The sequence below is a fragment of the Pararge aegeria genome, chromosome 4 (assembly GCF_905163445.1).
Source record: "Pararge aegeria chromosome 4, ilParAegt1.1, whole genome shotgun sequence".
NCBI lineage: Eukaryota > Metazoa > Arthropoda > Insecta > Lepidoptera > Nymphalidae > Pararge > Pararge aegeria.
The window spans coordinates 7,779,487-7,804,842 of NC_053183.1; the positions used below are offsets into that span (position 1 = coordinate 7,779,487).

The following is a 25,356-nucleotide window of genomic DNA, read 5'->3' on the forward strand; positions in this document are numbered from 1 at the left end:
AAAATTCAAGTCTAGAACACTCGTACTTTAGACTGCATATCACACGTCAATATTTTAATGTCTAAAAAATTAAATAACAGAAAGTATATTTATTTGGCAACCCTATAGACCACACAGCCTAGAACTCTTTAATTTTTGATAAAACACTTCTTACACTATAACACAATTAAAATTCTAAAGTCTAAAGTACGAGTGTTCTAGGCTTGATTTTAATTATGTTATATTGTTAGCAGTGTTCTATCGGAAACAAAAGAGTTCTAGGCTGTGGTATGTCAAGGGTTTCGGAAAAAAAATACAACTCAAGTAATAAAATTTTTCTGAAATTAAAATATTGACGTGTGATATGCAGTCTAAAGTACGAGTGTTCTAGGCTTGAATTTTAATTATGTTATAGTGTAAGAAGTGTTCTATTAGTAATTAAAGAGTTCTAGGCTGTGTGGTCTATAGGGTTGCCAAAAATAATTATAATTTCTGTTATTTAATTTTTTCGATATTAAAATATTGATGTGTGATATGCAGTCTAAAGTACGAGTGTTCTAGGCTTGAATTTTAATTGTGTCATAGTGTAAGAAGTGGTTTATCAAAAATTAAAGAGTTCTAGGCTGTGTGGTCTATAGGGTTGCCAAAAAAAATTATACTTTCTGTTATGTAATTTTTTCGATATTAAAATATTGACGTGTGATATGCAGTCTAAAGTACGAGTGTTCTAGGCTTGAATTTTAATTGTATCATAGTGTAAGAAGTGGTTTATCAAAAATTAAAGAGTTCTAGGCTGTGTGGTCTATAGGGTTGCCAAAAAAAATTATACTTTCTGTTATTTAATTTTTTAGACATTAAAATATTTACGTATGATATGCAGTCTAAAGTACGAGTGTTCTAGGCTTCAATTTATTTATGTTTTAGTGTAAGTAGTGTTCTATCGGAAACAAAAGGGTTCTAGGCTGTAGGATGGGTTTCTTAAAAAAGATACAAACCAAGTAATCTAATTTTTCGATATTAAAATATTGACGTGTGATATGCAGTCTAAAGTACGAGTGTTCTAGGCTTGAATTTTAATTATATTATAGTGTTAGTAGTGTTCTATCGGAAACAAAAGAGTTCTAGGCTGTGTGGAATATAGGGTTGCCAAAAATAATTAAACTGTCTGTTATGTAATTTTTTCGATATTTAAATATTGACGTGTGATATGCAGTCTAAAGTACGAGTGTTCTAGGCTTGAATTTTAATTATGTTATAGTGTTAGTAGTGTTCTATCGGAAACAAAAGAGTTCTAGGCTGTGGTATGTCAAGGGTTTCTAAAAAAAAATATAACTCAAGTAATAAATTTTTTCTGAAATTTAAATATTGACGTGTGATATGCAGTCTAAAGTACGAGTGTTCTAGGCTTGAATTTTAATTGTGTCATAGTGTAGGAAGTGGTTTATCAAAAATTAAAGAGTTCTAGGCTGTGTGGTCTATAGGGTTGCCAAAAAAAATTATACACTCTGTTATTTAATTTTTTAGACATTAAAATATTGACGTGTGATATGCAGTCTAAAGTACGAGTGTTCTAGGCTTCAATTTTAATTATGTTTTAGTGTAAGTAGTGATCTATCGAAAATTAAAGAGTTCTAGGCTGTAGGATGGATTTCTTAAAAAAAATACAACTCAAGCAATCTAATTTATCGATATTAAAATATTGACGTGTGATATGCAGTCTAAAGTACGAGTGTTCTAGGCTTGAATTTTAATTGTGTTATAGTGTAAGAAGTGTTTTATCAAAAATTAAAGAGTTCTAGGCTGTGTGGTCTATAGGGTTGCCAAAAAAAATATACTTTCTGTTATTTAATTTTTTAGACATTAAAATATTGACGTGTGATATGCAGTCTAAAGTACGTGTGTTCTAGGCTTGAATTTTAATCGTGTTATAGTGTAAGTAGCGTTCTATTAGAAATTTAAGAGTTCTAAGCTGTGAGGTTTAAAGGGTTTTCAAAAAAAAAATCCTCATATAATTCTTTTGGTTTTAAAATATTGACGTCTGATATGCAGTCTCGAATAATAGTGTTTGAGGCTTGGTTTTATGTTATGTTTCAGGCGTTATGATGCTTCAACAGAAACAAAAGAGTTCTTACCCCTTTAATAGGTAGGGTTTTCAAAAACAAATTTTTTGTATTATTTTATGTAATTATTTAAGAAAATAAATTTTCATGTTTGTTGTGGTGACTCTGAAACTTGATTTTTTACTTGATTGATTTATAAGAACTTTAATATTTTTTTATTATAGTTTATATACTGATGTGTGAGAAAGAAAAGAGTTTCGAGAGAGTACGGGTCTAAAAAATGTTTTATTCAAAGGTCTTTGTGTACGATAGGATGTTTAGGGTTATTTTCTTTAAGAATTTTTTTTTCAGTATTTACGACAGAACTATTATTAAAAAGTATCAGGAACTATAGATCTAAGCTGCATGCGTCCAGAACAAGCATCAAATTTTGATTTGCTCGAAAATGATCTGCTATCGGAAGTTAGCAGATCATTTTTTGACACCCTTTTTTTGGGGGTAAAAACGCCAGAACTATTCGTAAAAATCATCAGGAACTCTAGAACTCAGCTGCATGCGAAGAGAACTCCGTTTTATTTTTGATCTGCTGGCAAATGCTCTGCTAACTTCACCTACACTATCTTTTCTAAGTTATGTGCGTTTTAAGCATTAAGTATTTAAACAACACTTGCTTCAAAGGTGAAGGAATACATCGTGAGTAAGCAACTACCTTGTGCGCGAAAGTTCACCATAAGTTCTCAAAGGTGTGTGGAGTCCACCAATCCGCAGAGAACCAGCGTGGTGGACTGCGGCCTTAGGCCCTTCCCATTGTGGAAGGAGACCCGTGCCCTCTTGTGGGCCTGGGCCGGTATTGGGTTGATATGATGATGATGATCAGAAAGTCATTTTATTCTCAAACAAATATTTTTCTAAATAAAATTAGTGACGAAATAATTATCTTTGAACGTAGAAAGGCAAAGCAATTTGTTACAAAATCACAGCTTGTTAATATTAAAACAGCAATAAATTGCCGAATACACATAAAGCTCAGCCCCCTTCCGCAATAAAGAAAACACCGTCAATGAAAACAAACGATAAACAATCACGCCTTCCTAACTAAATCCCGCCATTTGAATGGAGCTTGTACGACGGCCGAAAATTCAAATTTATATTAATAAAAGACCGTGAATTCGGGCGCTACGGTCGAACTGCATCTACGAAGGCAGTTGTTTCAGTTAGATTCCAGACGAGCTTCAGTTTACCGCCGGACGAACTCCAGGCAGGACGCTCGTTTATTAAATCGCGTCACGGGACTCTACAATACGCGAATATGTGAAAAACGTGACAATAATTCAGTAAAATAAACAGTTAACTTTGCAGTAACAAAAAAATATTTAAATCAATCCTATTCTTAAATTAATTTGGAATGTTTATTTCATAACAATAAAAACGTCGCCAGTGTATATCCACGAGCATCGGTAAGTACGAAATGACATGTAAAGCTGTCCACGAAATGCACTTTAATTTTATAGCCAGGTTTTATATGCGAATTCCACTCGTATTTTTATGTTCATCATTTATTACACAAAATAGGAATATGAATAAGTAAATATACTATTTATGGTTATTTTTGCTTCATAGTTAATAATGTTTTATAAAATAAAGAATCCCAGGCTAAGTTTGAAGAATATTATTAGATCAGTCTTAAGTTAACGCAAATATTATACACCTCAAGATATTGTTTGAAATACATTTAGTATACATTTAGTTGAACATAGAATCTCCTTATTTTTTTAAGTCGGTTAAAATATGTAGGTATGAACGGTTTATTATAAGTACTTTAATGGGCCCCTATTTAATAACGTAACCAAGTGTTATAGTGAAAAATGCTGACTGACATAGGACACTGTTCGAAAAAGCACAAACATTTGAATCTCGTAAATTTGGAAATTTAACACTCCTCGTGACTTTTTACGTAAAAACATTGATTCTGGTAGTAAAATTTATAGAGGAATTCCATTTATATTTAAACTTCTGTCTGATTCGGAAATTCTATTGCATCTGATCTCCCTTGCGCAGCGGTGGTGCATTTGTTATTTAAAGTTACAGGTCGCTAGAAGTTCAAAATTAATAGTGCCATAGCTGATAGGTTAGTCCACTACCAAATTAGATTGCAATACCACTTCCACCACCACCTGGAAAAATTGCAATCAAGGGCTCACTTCTATTGGAAAAATAATTTCATGAAATAAGTTTGGAGAGCAAGCAAGCTGCAATTGGATTTCAAAATTAGCTCTGGTACGATCTGTCACAGATTCCAGATCTCACACAGCTACTTTCTCTTACCTCTACCTCTTAAACTTTTCAGTAGATTAGCTGTGGATGAAGCTTTATAAATTACTATTAGTACAGCTTTAGTATACATTGCCGGTAATGAGGTACTGAATCATTTAGTGTTGCAGTAGCATGTCGCGTAGAACCGATTTTAGAAATATGGGATAATATTGACTAAATTATTGACCCATCCAGTTGCAGTCGTGAGCTATCCTGTCATTTAATTAAAAAATATAGTTTTTCCGCGATTAAGTACTTGGAAAGCGAAATATAATGAAAGGTCAAATTTGTATTCGATTAGGTAGGTTTGGCCCCATGAATTCTATTCTCTTGAACCACTTTAACAACCGTTCAAATCTCTTGTAAGTGGGTAATTCTGTTGAAGAATAATATTTTGCTTTTAACTTTTATATTGCTGGATTGTTTGACCATATAAAAACTTATAACGTTAAACTTGTATCGTAAACGTATGTAAAAGATAAAACTATAATTCATCTGAGTAGTTTATTTTTATCATTTACAGCAATGGACGTCCACTTCTGGACTAAAGTATTTTGTAGGGGGTTTCCGAATACCACAGCCTTGTGTGTTCACCAGACCGTCCTAATGTTACCTACAACTCTTTAGACTTTACACAAAACAATTAAAGACCGTTTAAAATAAATATAAAATTATACATTTATGCACCATTTGTCTAAATGTCTCGTTGGTCCTCGTTACCTCGTTAACAAGTTCAACTACGAATCGCGAGGTCCTAGGACCGAATCCCGGGGTCAGTAATGACTTACTTGGTTCCTCTGTTAGAATTATTAGTATGAATATATGGGTAAGGTGCTGGTATTGCAGGCACATTTTTATTTTTTATGCATACAATTTGATAAAAACGGCCTTTTTAAATTCTCAATTGGTCATTTGTGTTTTAAGAAATAAATGTTCAAATATTCGAGTTGTCCAAAATAAGGTAAAAGGTTCGCAGGCGTAACAATATGTAGGCAATCGCTGTCGTACCAACTGCAATGCGTAGCTACATGACACAAAAATAAGTAATCGTACTTAATACGTTATTTCCAGCTAAAAGCTTGGCCTTTCGATACGGTCATACTCTAACCTACTTACTGACCGGTGATTCGTTTGAAAGTAATAAATTCTTAATGCATACTGAAATGCTTGAATTGAATTCTGAAAAAAATCTGTGGGCTGTAGTCAGGTTTCGCTCACCGCACATCAATTAGGATACTGTAAAAGTAACTTCTGCGGTTAATTTTTAAATAAGTAATTTGCTGTGGATTTTTTGATACATTAGAAATAAAGTAGTAAAATTTCACCACTATAACCTATGAAGCAACCTTATGGCAAATACCATTTTTTCCAAGCTTTGTTCGAAATGGTTTACCTATGCATTCTTGCGTTACTGATTATTATTTTTAAATTTAGATCTAACTTTGTTATAGTCTTCTTTAAGTTAAGAGCTTAGCTCTTGTCGTTGTAGCCTTTTCCAACCTTCTCTATCTCTTTTACCCTGTTTGTCCCAACAAAATCAAGTCTCCGTTGATTTCTTCTTAACCTTATAAATAGGTATTAATAAATATCTGAATTGTTAATACTTAATATGGAAACCTTTTTTTATATTTTGTTGAATGAAACAAAACTGTTTATCTCTCCTGTGATGTCTGGAGTTTTATCTTACGTCCATAGTCCATATATATTTATTACAACAAAATTATAGACGTATATTTATTACTATAACAGAATTATTAACTAGGTACCTACCTACTTATCTACTTACTTACTTTGGATATAGATACTTAGGAGGTATCCGGGATTTTATATTAATAAATGGTAAACTGTGGTGTTTACGTTAATAATAATAAATATTACCTTTTCTCGAAATCAATACTATAAATGCGGGACAAAACTTATGACAAGATTGTATTGAAAATAGAACCTTCAAGAAAGGGTATTTCAATGCCATATTGTGTGTTAAAGTACACCGACTCCGAGAGTTTCAATTGGCATAAAGGACAACCTGACCCCAACATTATACTGAAATCTTCGATATCGATAGATACTTTATTCCTTCTCAAATTAGCTAAGACTATATATCTAACAAATAAAAATTGAAGAACTTGTTTTTGTTGGATAAAAGTTAATATATAAAAGTACTTCTATTTTTAAATGAAAGGTGATTTTTTTTTCCGTTGACAAATATGCAAAAAGTAAACCACGTATCAATGGATTTATTAGAATTCCACCCTCAAAGAAAGTTTAATAGAGGATGTACATTTATTTGTAAGAATGAGCTAACTTTAGGAGATTTCACCCCTAAGGGGGTAAAAGATTGCATGAAAATCCATATATTAAAAAAATAATTGATCAAAGTTGCTATTTCGGTTGACACATTATCCTTGCTGCAATTTCGGCTACCTACCCTGGGTGCCGTTTCTATAAAAAAACATTTATAGAGCAGCTTGACTTCCATCTTTACATCATGATGGCTATCATGATGTAAAGATGGAAGCTAAGCTGTAGCGTGCTTGCCTATTATTCATTTTTAATTTGTACGAACCCAAAACTCGGCCAATGGCTCTCATCATTTTTTTTTTATTATTATCTTTTCCACTACTAACACATGAGCTACCTACTATGCCTCTTAGGGTCTTAGGTCCCCATTAATAAACCGATGGCAAACTAAGACCCTGTAACTAGGTACCATACTTGTACCGATACTTAATAATCGGTACTTAGCTAAATGTCGGGACATTAATACAGGCTTTAGGTCGGGATTGTTATCACTTCTTGGTGATACTAACCGGCACAATATACTATAGTATACTCTTAAGTGGTGTTAGCCCAGTGGGTAGGAGCTCGACTTTACCTTCGGGGGTCCGAGTTCGAATCCCAGCACGCACCTCAAACTTTTCTAAAATAAATTCGTTTAAAATAACAATTCCTTCAACGGTGAAGGAAAATATCGTGAGTAAACCTGCATGAGAGTCCTCGATAATATTCTAAAAGGTGTGTGCAGTCCACCAATCTGCATTGGGCCAGCGTGGTGGATTACGGCTTTAACCCCTTCTTATTGTGGTAGTCCCGTGCTTTAGTTTGGGCTTTGCAAATGCAGACTTATAAGTAATAGAAACGCATATTCTTGGATCTCCAAGATCAAGCTGTATTTGACTCACACAGATAGAGTAAAGCCTCTTTTATAGGGGGAAATAGATATTTTCTACCTCTACACTTCAATGTGATTAGCAGCCTCAGGTAACGAACTCAGGTAGCAATTATTAACAGTTGTTAGTAATAAGGACCGGGATTAATGGCGTAACATGTTCTGCGTGGTATGGAAGACAGTTTATGGCAAAATTCAGACCTGCAAAATACATTATTGCGTAATGGGAACCAAGAATAATTTAATCGACGACACCGTCTTGAACCGTTCGTGTATTTGCGAATTTCAAATACCGAAACCTCAAATAACGTTTTTTTAACGCCAACCACCACCACCAACCACCCTGGCGTAGCGTTGGGCAGCTGTGGTTCTAAGTAGGGGATTCGGTTTGATTCCCAGCAAGGGCAATTTGGGAATTCATAATTTCTGAACATTAAATAATTTTTTGAATTTTTATACCTAAGTAGAGGATAACAGTTTTATATCAAGAAGACTTTTTTAAGTGACATTGGTAAAATGTATGGATTTATAAGAATTCGACTAAAAGTTTAAGAGAGGAAGTACATTTTTGAAATGTCTGGCCTGGTAGAAGGTTTCCGCCGTGGCTATGTACCCACCCTACCGACAAAGTCGTGCCAGTAAGCGATTAAGCGTTCCGGTAAAAACCGATTAGGAGTATGTATTTAATATAAACTTGTATAACGTAAATTGACCATATTTTATGTGTTTAGGTTGCCTGACTGGATATGTAGCAACTTTTTATTTCGTTAAAACCTTTTTATAAATAAATACAGTTTTGGTCAGCATGTTTGGTATATGCTCTGTATTCCTCTCTTCTATGAGAATCTGTCTTTTATCTGATTTTTTCCGAGCATTATTAGGTTGACGAAGAAGATGATATTCAAATTTTGAATCCTTTTGTGAAATTTATCATTCCTTTGTTGCCGAAAATCCAAACTTTGGATCGGGCGCATTATCTAAACAACAACAGTCGACAGAATACAAAGAGAGTTTCCGAATAACTACTTATCATGAAGTTTTGTCATATAAATTTAATTCCATACAAATAAATACATTCAAAGTGTATTTCCGTGAAATCGGAACAACTGCCTCATTTTATTTACAGCTATTAAAATTATTTGAATGATAAACCACGCGTTTTTAAAATGCTCCATTATTATAAAATGGCTGTCAGCTTTAAAGATAATATAAACACAACTTTTTTAAACATCTGACATACAGGCAAAGATAGAACGAACTTTGATATTATACTAGGTATAATATTAGTTCCAGTTCCTATATGACAAATTTGGCGCTTCAAATGGACACAAATTTTAAGCTGTCTGTTAACTTACTGTCTGTTTACTGTTTACCCGTGTACATTGGTACACGTTAAGAAGAGAGGTAAGTGCATCAGATATATAAAATCTTTGCCCCATTTTAACTATTCCTAAGGCTGCTCAAAGTTGAAATATGCTCTATGGATCTTAGTCTTGTTCTATGGACGAAGTCGCCGGTTAAGTCGCTTGTCAAAGCTGTTGTGAGTTGTGAGTCGTAATCACTAACTACGCTTCAATAAAATGGCATATAATTTTCACTAATCATAGAATAAACTGGCTCAATTTTGCATCAGAAATCCTAGTTAGGCTTTTGATTGTACAAATTGTTATGCCATACCGATATTTTATACAATTGTTTTAATTTTAAATTTCATTTGCAAAAAAGAAAGTTTTTACTGCGCTATTACTTTTGACGAATAACTTTTAGTAGATCATATATTTTTCCGTCATACAGTTGACCTCCCTGGAGCAACTAAGCGTTATGGCGTTGAATATACGCGTGGGGACCACTGGGTTCGATAACCAGCAAATTCGGAATTTAAAATTAATGTACTTTACCTGGTCTGATCGAGGAAGTGGCTAGTTATCGTTCCAATAGCAAAGACGTGCTGCTAAGTGATTTTGCTTTTCAGTACGATGCCGCGTAGTAAGTGAGCAGGTTAGCACATGGTTTGGTCAAAAATATTATGTATCTGCCTAAATCTGACTCCTAAAGCACCCTTTTTTATACAACTAAAAATATTTTTGGGGCCTTAAGCTTACGTATTCGTAGCATACAAAAAAAACGACTTTGTAATAAGTACAACTAAAAAACAAGAAGTCGGTGCCAAGTATAAGGTAGAAAGTTACTATGTATTAAATTTAATACTTCGTATTCCTTTTTTATATTGAAGCAAGGAAAGTACTAGAAAATTACAATATACATTTTTTTTTTTTGGTATTTAGTGGGTAGGTTTGCAATCATAACTAAGTAATTGTAGCCGAATGTCAACTGCTCATAACCTTATACAAAACATTGTTTTTCCCGAAGCCGGAACGTTAATGCTTGAGGAGTTCTCTCGGCACTTCACCATCAGCTCTTTTATTGTGACGAGCTAAATATTGAATAAAGATTTCTTACCTACTATATACCATAATCGAAGCGCAACCTGCAAATTCTGTAGTTCCGGTGGCCATCATCAGCTTAACTTGACAAAATGGTGCTTTTCGATAGTAAATTAATTAATTACGTAAGTGGTTAACAAATTGAAATTTTATTTTCAAATTGAATCAGGATGCGATACACTGCTTTGAAACTTGAAGTAGATGTTTGATTTCTTTATGCAACAAAAATACTTAAATGGTGTTTTGAAGTCCGAAAAGTACTGCATTAGGGTCTTGAAAATATCATGTACCTTTTTCTAGTTTACATATGCACCTATTTGAAAGATACGGTGCTTTGAAAACCTCCTTTTTAGCTTCTTGACATCACCTTGAAAAATCCACGCAATTTGCATTACGTGCCTAAAACATGAGGAGTCTGGTCTAATCACTAGTGATAGTTTTCTGGGATATTTGGGTCGGGAAATTCTATTCAGAATTTAACAACAAAGCCATTTCCATGAAAGTACCTACTGCCTCGTACATACGTAGAGTGGATTCTATGTCCGGCTTTCAATCGGTTCATGTCTATCGGTGAAACCGCGCGTGTTTATTTTTATATTCAACTTCCATTGTTTCCCGGGCAGACCTAGTCACCTTCTTGTCAAATATCTTTCTCATTATCATCCCCATCATCCTCATACAATACATATCCAAATCCAGCTTGGTGGGATACATAATGTATCGTGTATCGTGTACACTCACTGTGATGTACGAGGCAAGGGTCTGGTCTTTGCTTTTCTCTACTGTAATGTACATGTTTACTTTATGAATGAATGAATAAATGAAAGTACCGTAGTAGTATTTTTAAACTTTTGCGTAGTTTAGAAGCATACTTTGTTTTACACAAGATTCAGCATTTAATCATTTTCGTCGGGTTACTTCATACCGGATATATGTTCGTGCTCAGGCAAGCCTAGTCGCCTTATTCTCGAATATTCCTCAACATACATTCAATTACTACGGCCCGGCTGCGCCGTTTCACACCGACCCGCATATCTGTACGATACGCCTTATATAATAAATAAAGCAAATATTGCTGAAAGAAATAAAGTAGGCAATGTCAAATTATTCTTTTTTACTCCACTACTTAAATTACCAAACAGGTATTGCTTACCTGTTAGGGTAAAGTTTACATTAAACCCATATCCCTAATCGGTGTCTACACGGCATCGTACCGGAATGCTTAATGTCCAAAAAGCTAAGCATGCTCCATTACCATTAAGTTATGTTATTTAGTTATAACAGCAATCCTCTCATTTAAATGAGAGCTGATGAATGAGAGATTGCTGTTATCTGTTGAGGAGTTCTGTCCTCTATCTCCAATGATATCAGATCTATACGAATTTTGGACAACACTACATCGCTTATTTTGGCTTTATCGCTTGGCATAACGTCTTTGTAGATAAGATGGTAAAAATCCACGACCAAAGCCAGAAAAAACCAGAGAAAATTGGAAAATTATAGATTCCGATCCCCGTCGGAGGTGATTTACCTCCGACGGGGGGACGGGGGATCGGACCCAGGACCATTTAAGACCATAGCGCTCACCATTGCGCCAGGGAGATCGACAATTATTTCAACCCCATAGTTCTGGTGTCGAGTTATGATCATCAAACCTTTTATTTTGGAAATCTTCCCCTACTAGTATTATTGGCAAACAAGCACACTCTTGTATAGAACAACTGGGATTTTATTCCCCACTTTATCAAAAAATTTACTGTCTGAAGCATGATCATTTATTATCACTATCAACCCAATAGCGGCCCATTACAAAGTGCGGGTCTCCTCTTAGAATGAGAAGGGTTGAGGTCGTAATACTTTGGCGCAACGTCGAACGCTGTGAATTTAAAAATTAAGTCCAGGTCCAGGCAGGGGCAACTCGGAAATTTTTAATTTCTGAATTTTTTCGTTTCTGGTCTTTTGGGTGGCTTCGGCCGTGGCTTGTTACCTACAAAGACGTGCCGCTAAGCGATAGTGTTCCGGTGCGTAGTTGGGTAGAAACCGATTAGGGGTATGACTACCATACTCTCAAACAGGTTAGTCCGCTACCATCTTAGACTGCATCACAACCAGGTAAGATTGCAGTCAAGTGCTAACTTGTTGCAGAATAAAAAAAACAGCCCAGTAAGGGGCCATTGATAGAGAAGAGTTAGATCGATTAAACTGATCACACTCTTCTTTCTGGGTTCTTTGACTCTATTTTGTGTATTATTATGTGGAACTCGTTTGTTTTGTGATTAGCATATTCACGAGCTGCTCATGAGGTCCTGAGCTCCATCCCCGGGTCGGGTGAATGAATAGTATTGGGTTTTCTATTTAGAAATTCTTACAACCAGGCCGGCGATAAATCACCGACAATTACCAAATACCGAGTATGATTTACCGCCGTTTCTCGAAACACGAAAACTGTCGGTCCTGCGCTTGAACTCTTTCCAGTCGTATTGGAGCTGCCATTCCATCAGACTGCGATGAGGGTGAGAGAAAAGAGAATCGAACTGGAAACTCGTAATCGTTTTTTGGATTTCGTGTAGAAACCGATTAGGGAGTATGACAAGACCATACTCCTTAACAGGTTGGCCCGCTTCCATCTAAGATTGCATCAACCCTTACCACCAGGTGAGATTTAAAAAAAAAAAAAGATTTCTATGTGGCTTCGTACTATAACGCTAAATCACATAGCGGCACGTTTTTCCGGGTTAGGCGGTAACTAGTCATACCGATGACAATTCAGAAATTTCTTCCAGAACGATTGTGATATGGGCATCGCTGCTATCACATGTAAACGCATGTCTATTTTTATAATTGGATATTAAAAGAGGAGTTGATTTTACGAGGAAACTACGCCGAGGTATAAGGTTTTCCTGCATTAGTAATTAATAGTAATACCTACAAAACTATTTTAAGCGAAAACGAACTCGCAAACTGTACTATTATGTAACTTATCTATGAAGTTTTGAGTTATGCTCCCATTTTGTAGACCATCACCATGGCCCGGACGCAGGCAGCAAACTCCTCTGATGTCCTCAGAAGCTTCGGTGGTACCACTACCACAACCACGACTACAACTGCCACCAGCAACATCGCCGCAGTCGCCAAATCCACCACCAGCAACAAGCGACCACCAATTATTATTTATCCAACAGGTTAGTTACTCACTTTTACTGCTCTTCAAATTTATCCCTTATAACAATTGTAATATAATCCTTGGAGCTTTCAAATCAGAGCCAGAAGAATATTAAATAAGGTGATCAGGAGAAATACAGTGGTAATATTAATATGCTAAGGGTCTAGATTTAGGTGCTAGAATAACCATACGTGGTTTACTGTGAGATGGTGTAACAAAAAAAAAATTACCAGCTAAGTTATTTGTGGGCTCTTCTTAGACCAAGGAACATTTGGAACCCTCATAGCTTTAGGGTTAAGTTGGCGAACGAAGTTATCACCTTCTTTCAATTATGTTAACATATTATATGTATGAACATCTCATAAGTGTGATAGGCCTACATGAATGAAAAAGTTTTGAATTTGAATATTGAATTTAATCTCACGTGTTAGAAAAAAATTATAACTATTCCCTTAAATATGGATAGTTTTGTGTGATTAAATCTTTTGATACATTTGAACAAAAATATAAAATAAATGGAGTTCCACACAACGAAATGAACACTAAGCTTAATTTGCTATAAAGCTGCAAAATCTTACTACGCACGTAAAGCAGGAAAACGACGTTCCAATCCGACACCGGAGAATTCTTAGGAAATGTTTCCAATTGCCAAGACACATATAATTGATAAGACGTAAACATTTTGCCAGATCTTTTTGATACAGAGTATAAAGATTGAAGAAATAATAAATTTCAGCTTACAGATTTTTCTGCTTTTCGCGGAATATAATTTTTTTTTACAGTACATCATACAATTTATACAATAAGCATTAACTTATATCAAACAGTTGCACCCGTGTAATTTCCTAGCTTGGCTTGGCTTAACAAATTAGTAATAAAATGTGTGGTTGCTACTTTTTGGGTATATACCCCAACCACTATATTCTACGTGCTTGCCCTTGCTACTGTGCACCTTAGCAACTCCTCCAGCGTTATTGTTCTCTGTTTCTGGATCTTTGGGGAATTTTCTCATTCGGTTTTGTTACGTAGAGATAGTTGAAAATTATGCTATCATTATGCTATCAATTACACTATATTAGCTGTAGGATTTTCTAATGGGTTTTTTTCCAGCACGATTTAGTAGCGTCGCAAATACTTTAAAAACAAAGTGTTGTGCAAACAATTTTACCCGTGATCGCTCGGAACGAAAGATTATTTTTCACTCCAATCCGATACCACCAATTTAGAATTAAGGCCAGTCACGCGAGTAATGCAAAGCTTTCCACTTAGCGGATTAAGTGAAAACAACAACACCACTTTAATCAAAATCTTTATCGCATACGTGGAATTGTTATTCTAACTATTTACATCGTCATCATGTTTAAAAGGTTTATTTAATTTATTTGGATAGTGCCTAGATTTATACAAATATAACAGGTTTAAGCTGAAATAAACAACTACACCTATGTTTTCCATTTATCGTTATTTAAAGAGAAAAAGATACATCTTATTCTCGGATAACCTGTCAGTCTAATGATTAAAAAAAATCACGCGGATCAAAACTACGCGATGAAGTTTAATCCTTACAAACCTAGTTTTATGACGGCCTAGTGGCGTAGTGCGCAGCGACCCTGCTTTCTGAGTCCAAGGTCGTGGGTTCGATTCCCACATCTGGAAAATGTTTGTGTGATGAACATGAATGTTTTTCAGTGTCTGGGTGTTTATCTGTATATTATAAGTATTTATGTGTATTTCATTCATAAAAAAAAAAAATATTCATTCATCATCTATCTTAGTACCCATAACACAAGCTACGCTTACTTTGGGGCTAGATAGCGTTGTGTGTATTGTCGTAGTATATTTATTTATTTATTTATTTATTTTATTTATTTATTTTATTTATTTTATTTTCCATTGTGTTCTTCTTGTTGTGGTGAAAAAAATGATTATCATAGCTCAGTTTATATAAGCTGAGTTTAAAACTTTGAAACGCCACGCTGCTCGAATACGGGTTGTTGGGCTTAAACGATTATTATGACGTGCTAGTGATAATTACAGTGGACGCTAATTTTGCTAAGTTTCTAAATCTGGGCAGGAACTGCAGATTTCATAACAGAAGTACTCTAGCTTTTATGTTACTTATATGGCCAGACCCGGAAATCGAACTAACCGGACCTCGTGATGTGATCCCAAACATGCTAAATAAGTAACGAATAACTATAAATAAATAAAACGAAATATAAACCTGTTTTGAAATCGCTTAAAAAATAAAATAACTGTACAAACTCTGGTGTCAAATTACAGCGTAAAGCTACGGCAAAGTCAAGAAATTATCCAGTACTTTTCTTTGTTAGCTGGTAACCCCATTCCCTTTGTTTCCGTCCCTCTGAAGGTGTAAATAATAACCCCCTAACAAAGCTCTATTGTTTCAGTAACGCCCGAGTCGATAGTCGTGCCAATTGTATCGTGTATATTTGGCTTTCCATTATTGGCGCTAACAGTTATATGCTGTTTGCGAAGAAGAGCAAAATTAGCAAGGTAAATGTGAATCAAGGTCAATTATTTTAACTCGCGGTATCATAAGATATCTATATCATCAAATAATGGTGAATTTGACGACTTCTCTAGCGCAACGGTCAGTGCTGTGGTTTTATTTGAGAGACCCTGGGTTCGATGCCCGTCAGGGTAAATTTTGAAATTTATGATTACTGAATTTTCTCTGGGCTGTTCTGGTGGGAGGCATCAGCTGTGGCTAGTTGCCACCTTACCGAAAAAGATGTGCCGTTCAGCGATATAGCGTTTCGGAGCTTAGGGGGGGGATCAATATAACTGCCACACTCGCTAACATATTAGCCCGCTACCACCAGGTGTGAGTGCAGTCAAGGGCTAACTTGTAGTGGATTAACAATATATATAGCTGTTTGCCAGAGTCGTAACTTATCGGTCTTGATAACACAACTTCAATGTTACACCCGCTCTGCTGAAAAGATAAGAAAACGTGAAGTTTTCTTACTAAGACATCCAGAGACTATTGTATGCTGTAGACTTTTTTGCATGTCGTCACTTAATTAGCAAAACAGCGCAATTGTAATTATCATAGTTTTTAGGAGATACAAAATCATTTCTTTGATTACCTTAATGTTTAAACCTTTATTTTTAACATTAAAGGTAGGTTACCTTTAATGTTAAACATAAAGGTTTTTCCTCTAATATTGATGGGTTAGTTCAAAGAAATATTAATTATATTCACACATACCGAAACCGTGTACACGACTTATACTGAAGCATCTAAAACCACTCCACTTTAGTAGTGTTTTTCGAACAGCCGGTTAGTCACTTTATTCCATTTAGCAGTTGACAGTAATTATTTTACCTTTTATGCTATAAGCGTTTGCCATAAAATGGGGAAAATGGGAAAAGTTTGTGTGCTACCAACATTCCGCAGATGTGAAGTGTGAAGTGCGAGGGGCATTTTCACTATGTTATGTATGTATGTTGTTACTCATACTATAATGTAACTTCGGCAGTAGCGCGCGAACGACGACTCTATCGTGCGGTCACATACCCGACTACGCGAAGTTGTCAAATCATATGTATTTGATTTCACGAAATTTGGAAAAAACTTGATTTATTATTTTTTTTGAATGAAATTAATTTGAATTTTGAAAACTTAGAACAAAAGCTGATAGTTTCTGGTATTTTTCATTCTATAATAAGGGCCCTGCGAAAACTCTATCACTAATCTGATGTGAAAACTATCACAGCATAATGACCAACAATAGTCTTCTCACATACGTCTTCTTTAGAATCTATAGCAATACCTCGACTTACTCGACTGAACTGGAAGTGTTGGCATTGTAGTGTGTGTTTTATGTTATGTACCATAAAGTGAACTTTTCAAAGTAGCCAGTCGTATGAGACGAATAAGCCACGCGTCGTTAACGGTTTTCGGCTACGGTTCAAAATCTTCAAAAAGTACTAAAGTAATGTCCTAAATGTCCTATAAATATCACATTTCAATGCTAAAATTGGTATCAAGACAGTGTTGCGAAGTAGAATTTCTCAATCATATTTTATTTACGAGATTATTAGTGAAAATTAATCTAGTTTCCGTCAATTATTACGATAAAAAAAATAATTTTAGTTGCAAATATAATCAAAAGTTCCCTTTCTCCAGGGAAAGAGCGCGTCGGCGTAACTGCGAATTGGATCGCGGGGAGCTATCAGTGGTGAGGCTTTCACCAATCAAAAATAGACCTCGTGCAGTCAGTCTGATAAGATCACCACGACCTCCCCCCACTCTAGAACTGGATACGGTGTTGGAAGAACGCTCCGATCCCGAACAAACAACGCTGTCACAGGTAAGGAAAATCGATTCCACAAGCCACGTTAAGACCGAACATTTTAAAACCTACAAGTAGGAATAAAGCGATCTAATATTTAACATTTAAAAAATACAACTAAAATTAAATTTCGTTTGGGAATCGTAATGATAATGATAAGAAAAAAAAAAAAAGAAAAAGATAGAAATAGAATAAGAAAAGAAAAAGCATCGTCTCTGGAAATATTAGGTTTCCTTTCGGTTCGGTACGACTTCAATTGTACTAGTTATAATAAGCCTACCTCAAGTTTTTATTATAATTATTTATATTTCACGATTAACCTAAATCCATCAATGATCATATAACACACTGATACACCTAGAATATAATTGCATTTCGGTGTCATATATGTTTATGAGTCTACTAGCCGTTTCCAGCCCGCTTCGCTGGGCGAATTGAAAAAGGAAATAAATTACATTTTATGTTTCATTTTTATTTATTTTTTTCATATTTTTATTATTCTCCTTTTTTTTTATTTTTGTATGAACATAAATAGGCCCCGCGGATAGAACTGTAAGCATCGATATTGTTTAGACTTACTCAAATTCCAAATTCCATCGATTTAGCCTGTATCTTTCATCCAGGTGATTTTTCTCACTAATATTCATTGTAACTTTCAATGTGCAATCATTATAACATTTCCGTGCCTTTCTTCGGAATATAGAAAATTAATTATGCATGTTTTTTATGAATTCTATTGGAATAAGTAACTAAATTTCTTTTCCACATCTCATGTGCTTGGAAAATGCATTCATTTTAATCTGTTACATTTCCGCGATCCCGCAATAAAAGAATTCGTCGGTTATGTAGTCTGCAAAAGTAAAATGAATGTAAAATTCTTAGTCCGTTGATTGGATAGCTACATGTAAAGTTAAGTTTTTGAAACCTCTCAATGACTTTTTCTCCGCTGCCAAAAAGACGATTGTTGTAAGGAAATACACGAATATCCCTACATACACGAAGATCCCCACCAAATTTGGAGTCTGTAGAAGTTACAGGTTAGAAATAAAAATTTTAGATTTTAACACCCACCCCCGCAATTCCTGTCGGAAGTAGACTTTATTGAAATCCATTTTGAGATGTTCTTTATGTGAATAATAAAAGATTCCTACCATATTTAGAATTTTTAGAAGCTATATTTCGAAATTGAAATTTTTTATTGTTAACACCCACCCCCGCGAACCTTATTGGTGGTGATTCATTGTAAAATCCGCTCGAAGATCATTTTTATATTACATATAGAATACTCTCACTAAATTTGGAGTCTATAGGAGCTATCGCTTGGAAATTGAAAATTTTCATTGTTAACGCCCCCGCAATCTTCTTTGGGGTGGGATATCGTAAAATTTGTTCTAATCATTTTTACATCACTTATAGAAAATTCCTACAAAATTTGGAGCTTGTAGGAGCTTTAGCTGGAAAATTAAAAATATTCATTGTTAATACCCACCCCCGCAACCCCCTGTGGGGTGAGCTATCGTAAAATTCGTTCATAGCCTATTTCTACACCTCTTACAGAAGATTCCTACCAAATTTGAAGTCTATAGGAGCTATAGTTTAAAAACGGGAATTGTTCATTGTTAACGCCCCCGCAATCCCCTTTGGGGAATGAATTTCTTAAAATCTATTCATAGCTGACCTCTACATAGCAAAAGTAATATTCCTACCAAGTTTCACGTTTCTAAGTCTTATGGTTCCCGAGATTTCGTGGTGAGTGACTATATAGATGGGAATTCTTCGATTATCATCGAAATTTTTAACTTTTTATCGGGCTTTTTTAAAATTTTCTTACATACAAAACTTTCTCCTGACAATTCTGAAGATAAAAAAAAAGCCCAATTGGTCCAGCCGTTCTCCACTACCGTGAGTAGATTCTTAGCTGAATGTAAAAAACCATAATCCGTTTAATACACTCTGTTGAAATCCATGAAAACAAAAGAATCAAGAGAAAATGCTTATCTTTTGTTTTTATTAGCGGGATAAATGTTCATAAAAGTAAAACAGCAATAAAAAAATGAAGGAATGTTGGAATTCAAAAAATAGATAGCCATAAACCATCTAGGAAAAATTTCGCATCGAATGGTGGTAGTTTCATGTCAATACGATCAGTGGTTTAGGCGTGATTGAGCCTCAAACGAAGACCATTTTCATTATATATATATAGATAGAAGAAGATAGAAGAAGATAGATTAAAGAAATAATATAAACGGGTATCAATAACATTGCATGCCTTATAGTTAGTATTATTATCCATCGACTCACAAACTTCGAGATGTTATATAGTTTGGCATGTCTCTGTGTGTGTGATGTGTGTGTGTGTGTGTGTGTGTGTGTGTGTGTGTGTGTGTGTGTGTGTGTGTGTGTGTGTGTGTGTGTGTGTGTGTACGGTATATTGGCATAAGCGTTTGCTTGCATATGTCTATACCGTTGCATCTGTTCAGAATTTCTTACTTCCTATTTACCAAGAAATAATGCATAGCGCCAAAAATGTTTTTTGAAAACAAAATATCTGGGAATATCTAGTATGGAAATAGTTTCCAGAACGTCTCGACACTGTATGCAGTCCAAGCCCAAAGTTACTGTTATAAACGGAAACAATTAATCTTACGTGTTCAAGTTATTGCGTGCGTACGTAACACAACTCAGTGCAGGGTCAAGGCAACTTGGCTGGCTGATTTGTACCAAACAGTTTCGTGTATAAATGCAATGAATTTAATTGAAGTTTGCTACTAAAATAACACGACTTCGCAATATATAATATAAAGATAGTATTGTTGTACACTGATTAAGCAAATATTTTAACAATACAATGGCTGGTAAAATAGGTCTTGTTATATCGCTTTTAAACTTATAACCCAATATATTATTATTATATTTTGATGAAGTTAAGTTTGTGCCGCACTGCAAGTTAATATGCATGTCGATGTAGTTGGTGCAAGAGATTTCGATTATATAATAAAATCTCATTGCTTGAGATTTGTGCTAATTGTCTTGTAAACATTCGGAGTCATAAAATGTAAATAAACATGACCCAATATCTGGTGACCAGCCTCTTAAAATTTCATAACAAAAAGGCCGATGGACTTTTGTCGGGATCAAAAGATATAAAATATAGAACAAAGCATATTTTGAATTTCATTGCAATGCAAATATTTACGTGGTATAAACCTCGTAAATTTACATACTCATAGTACTTGTATATTGTGTAAGGAACTTAGCCAAAGTGCCGCCATTTTTAAAATATCCGTTTTTACAAGTTCCAAGAGATATCTTGAAAGCATAGCTGGATAAAAACATGGGACCTTTTTTATTCAACATTTAAATATTTTTCATCCCCTTTTTGTAAATCCTTCCGTTGACTAAACCATCGTCGGTTTTATTTTAAACGTTATATGTATACAAATAACTTTTATATAAATGACGTGATGGTTTAAAATAAAACTCGTATAGGTTAAAATTTGACAGAGGAAGACGTTACTTTATGGAAGTCCATGCTAAACATTTTGGTAAACCTAATTTGAACAAGCCATTATATCAAAATATAATTAAATGTATGAAAATGACCATCACGGAGTTTTGTACTTTCTAAAAACGAGTCTGATGCGAAATGGAACTTCTCCAATAGGGTCAAAGCGGACTACAATCTCAAACCTTTAAATTGAAAGGTGATGGTTAATCCACGACAGAAATATTCCCAAGCAGAGTTAATGAAAGACAGGCGTTCGGTCGGAAAATATAAAACAACCAAATTTACCAGTTCAAGTTTGAAGTAGACATTGCTGAACCCACATAACGTGAGACAAAGGCAAGAAGAACAACAAAAGCAATCTAAAATTCCTATATAGTTGAACTGTTGGAATTTCCTACATTGTTTAATTGTTCGCAGGTTGAAATAACTCCAGACCGGGAAGTAGGGACGATACTGTTCAGTGCAATGGGTGCAGTGGGCAGTGTGGCGGTATCAGCGGCAGCGTGTGCTAGGGACAGCTAGCGGCGGGGCTCAGCGCAACTCGGAGCGAGATCACCGCTCTGGGCTGCGCTGACCAGCCAACCCCTCGACGACGACGGAGAAGACGTTGCGGAGAGTGAGGACAGCTAGCAGACAGCCGACGATCACACTATCGCTGATATCGGCGAGCGAATGAAACTGTTCTTGGACATTCCACTCAGATTCTAGTTGAATCTGCTATGGCAATTATTAAAGTGTTGTGGGTATTAAAGTTTTGAGTTATATTTCAACTATTAACAATTTAGGATCTGCAATTCTGCAACTTTAGATGAACGTATTTTAAAGCTAAAAAGTTTTTTATTTTTCATATGATAATTTACGGACCAAGTAAAGGAGTTAAGTCCATAAACAGCGCCTATAAACAGAGCACCACTTCGCAGACCACGCAAGGAACACGTTCTGCAACGTAGATGTTAGGTTTTATGTTCTTGTAACATATTGGCAACCAGGTCCTACATTGTTGATACGGCGTTTCAGAATATTCTGTATTATTGTGACTAACCTGTTAGTTAAATGTAAAAATGTTACTATAATTTGCAATTTACAAATGCAATTATAATTTGTAAATAACGTAGAAGCAGTAGAATGCATTAACAGTTGAAATCGTTTTAGGAGTACAATAATATCAAGAACGCCATCGGTATATATCTACCTACATCATGTATACTAATAAATTTGTACGATTTCTTATGCTATATGAGAAAAATAATCGGAGAAACCACAATACTACAGATAAGACAGATACTATAGGTTTGTAAAAAGAGACTTGATGATATCGTTTTTTTTTCACTTCCAAAGTTATAAAAAAAAATATTTAAGAATTGCATCTCTAATTTGCTTTTCATGTTAAAAAATATCAATATATATTGCGGTTTATTTTGAAGAACCATAAGCCGATTAAGTGAAATTATTAAATTAAATTAAACTAAACGTAAATTATTTATAAAAAAGATTATAGAGACGATCCCTCGCCTCAGGGTGCCATTGATATTAAAGCTTTCCATTAACGAATTATTAAATTCACAAAATTCTAAAAGGAAACATTTCTGGAAGATACAGTCAACAGAAGTAGCTATGTTATGTGAAACCGTACTTCATTTTCGATGTAAAATATTTAAGCAATTAAATTAAAAACTTCCTATAAATAGGATACGGGAAATAGGTTTATCACATATAAAATGCTTTCCCGTGATCTATTTATTCCTTCTTTAACATTCAGTATAATTTTTGATAAATAAATTCCCAAAAAAAATCATTATAAATTTTTTCAATTGTTTATTTCAAGAAGAATTCAATAGCATCTTTATCACGGAATTTATGTCTTTGCGCCACGTTGTGTAATGTACATTACACAACGTGGCGCAAAGAACTTAATGTATGTACATTATGCTGCTTTTTTAACATGTTTGTTATAAAAACAGAATGAGACGAATCTATTATTAGAAATAATTAGTACACAATAGATTTTATGCACGAATTTGCTTATAGAAGAAATGCTGGACTTAGACGAATTAATAAAATGTAAGTAGAACTGTATAATGTTACTTATAAACTAGATGTAATTTTCTACAAACGGCCTGACCTATTCGGAAGCCATTATACTATTGATTTAAAATGTAGTCATAAAGGAGACCAAAAAAATGTAACATACTTCGACATATCCCTGCACACTAGACACAATACCTATGTAAGATAGTTTTTTTTAAATGAATAGAGATAATTTCTTATGAAGTTTTTATTTGTATATTTCTAAATACTATATTTCATTAACCTTCTTTGATTTATCTTTATTTTTCGTTGAAGGGCAGAGAATGCAGTTTCGAATTTGCATTTTTTGTGGAATAAAGCAATTAAAAACTTGTTTTTTTTTGTGTATTAAATCATGAAATATCAATAACTAATAACTTCAGCTATGTTCATGTGGTTAGTTATTCTTTGACTAGCTATTGTCAACGACTTCATATATATTCATTTCGATGGCTACAGTTAAATTATTCTTAACTGTCTTATGAAATAAACAGTCTCTTTGTTACTTTTAGGATAAATAATAAATTATGTTTAAAAATTATTAAAAAAACTCTTTTTATAACATTTGTTTTTATTGTTTTAACACACTTGTGTTTATTTTATATTTGAACCATGTACTCGTAGGTACATCTTTATCATAAAAAGAAATGAAAATATTATTAACATGTGAATTAAAAGACAGTTTAATACATCTTTTATGTAAATAAATAAAAGTATTCGATAATTATTTCAGAAATTAATTAGAATATTTTTTTAAATAAATATCGTCCTCTGCCTATTAATGATCATCCCTCTTGTTTTTGATAATTGTATGGATTGCTTCTAAAGTAGATAACATTGAACATTTATTATTAAAGGGATATGCCATAAAACATTTCATCACTAACAACTAGCTTTTCTAAAAAAAAATATTTAAAATTAAAACCTTAAATTGAATTGAGAAATCAGAAACCTGATGAAATTAAGTACTTCATGGTTTTTTTTTTTGCTGCATGAAACGATCGCATTTGATTGAATTGATACTGCTATTTTTTTACCAATAAACAGCAGACAATGGACAGATTAACTGGATAACTGTTGTAAGACGATAATAAATCCGTGTATAGTTTTTTTTTGTTTTTGATATTTGAGGCACTTTTATGAACAATATCGAAGCTTTACGTGACCTCACATTACTACATTACATTACTACAACAAGGGTCTTTCCATATTACAAGTGGTGAGTGAATTAGTAGAAAGGTCAAGGACAGTAGACGATGTAGCGTAGTAACTGTCTGAGTGAACAGTCAATGTGACACAAAAGCCCTTGAATTGAAGCCATTGTTAAATTGACAGTATTTATAAATGTTACAAAAAAAACTCTGGGTGAATAGTCATTAAATAAAACAAAAAGGATGCAATTAGTTTCATGTTCGCAGCCTATACATGCGGCATATTCCCTGCCTTTTAGGAGAGCTGGTTTATAGCATTCACCCACCACGCTACTACAACGTGGGTTGGCAGACTTTAATAAAAAAACCTGCGTTCAATAAACCCGGAATCAACAGCAGATACATTGGTGCTCTACGAGAGGAGCTATGTAGCAGAGGGCTACAAAGGATCAATTTCCTAATACCAATTTAAACATCCGATACTTAATAATTTTTGGCCCGACTCGGGAATAGAACCACGGATTCAGGACTTCGTGATCCGTAGTGCATACTTAACTAGAATCTCGAAATCTTAGCTATAAGACACGGAATAAGTAAAGCAAGGACATGGTAAAGCAAGGACTGCCGGACAGACAGACAACGGAGTAATCCTGTAAGGGTTATGTTTATTTTCGCAATATATAATATTAGTTCGGGTACTGTTTATTTCGGGTACTAATTCCGAACATTCAATCGGATCAAACAACTCAGCGATATGATTGCGTGGACGGTCCGTAATGAATAATTGCAGAACCATTCCCTCTTTAATTAAACAGAGTAAATAGCTTCGTTATTCGGAATAGTGTTATTGATGACAAAGCAAACATGTATACTTCAATTCCGGTACCGATACCGAAACCGTAAACTCTGCTAAATTATTGACAATGCTAATAGCAGGAGGCAATCCTATTTGAAAATAGGAATTATGGAAAAATCATACGATGATGCTGAAAATAATTGTATAAACACTTTAAATATTGGATAGAGGCAGGCGTTACTTTGCGGAAATCCATGATATATTATGAAAATTAAGCTTAATTTGCTATACTCCGCGAAAAGAAGGAGAATTGTAGTGTAAGTGTGTGGTGTAATTTATAATTTCTTCAATCCTAATATTCCACACGTACGCTCCACTCCACTC

At 34.4% G+C, this 25,356-nt stretch overlaps 1 protein-coding gene across 1 annotated transcript; it reads left to right on the forward strand.

Moving 5' to 3' along the window:
* The first annotated feature begins 3,401 nt into the window (after positions 1-3,401).
* On the forward strand, positions 3,402-21,480 carry LOC120623394. Its single transcript, XM_039889404.1, has 5 exons — positions 3,402-3,496; positions 12,982-13,147; positions 15,540-15,645; positions 17,285-17,468; positions 21,376-21,480. The coding sequence occupies exons 2-5, from the start codon at positions 12,991-12,993 to the stop codon at positions 21,478-21,480; spliced, it is 552 nt and encodes a 183-aa protein (XP_039745338.1). The 5' UTR covers positions 3,402-3,496; positions 12,982-12,990.
* The last annotated feature ends 3,876 nt before the right edge of the window (positions 21,481-25,356 follow it).

Bases quoted from the DNA above. Each gene is read 5' to 3' on its own strand.
- LOC120623394 (XM_039889404.1), top strand. From the start codon at position 12,991: ATGGCCCGGACGCAGGCAGCAAACTCCTCTGATGTCCTCAGAAGCTTC. The intron at 13,148-15,539 runs GTTAGTTACTCA...CTATTGTTTCAG, and splicing joins AATTATTATTTATCCAACAG to TAACGCCCGAGTCGATAGTC. The intron at 15,646-17,284 runs GTAAATGTGAAT...CCCTTTCTCCAG, and splicing joins AGAAGAGCAAAATTAGCAAG to GGAAAGAGCGCGTCGGCGTA.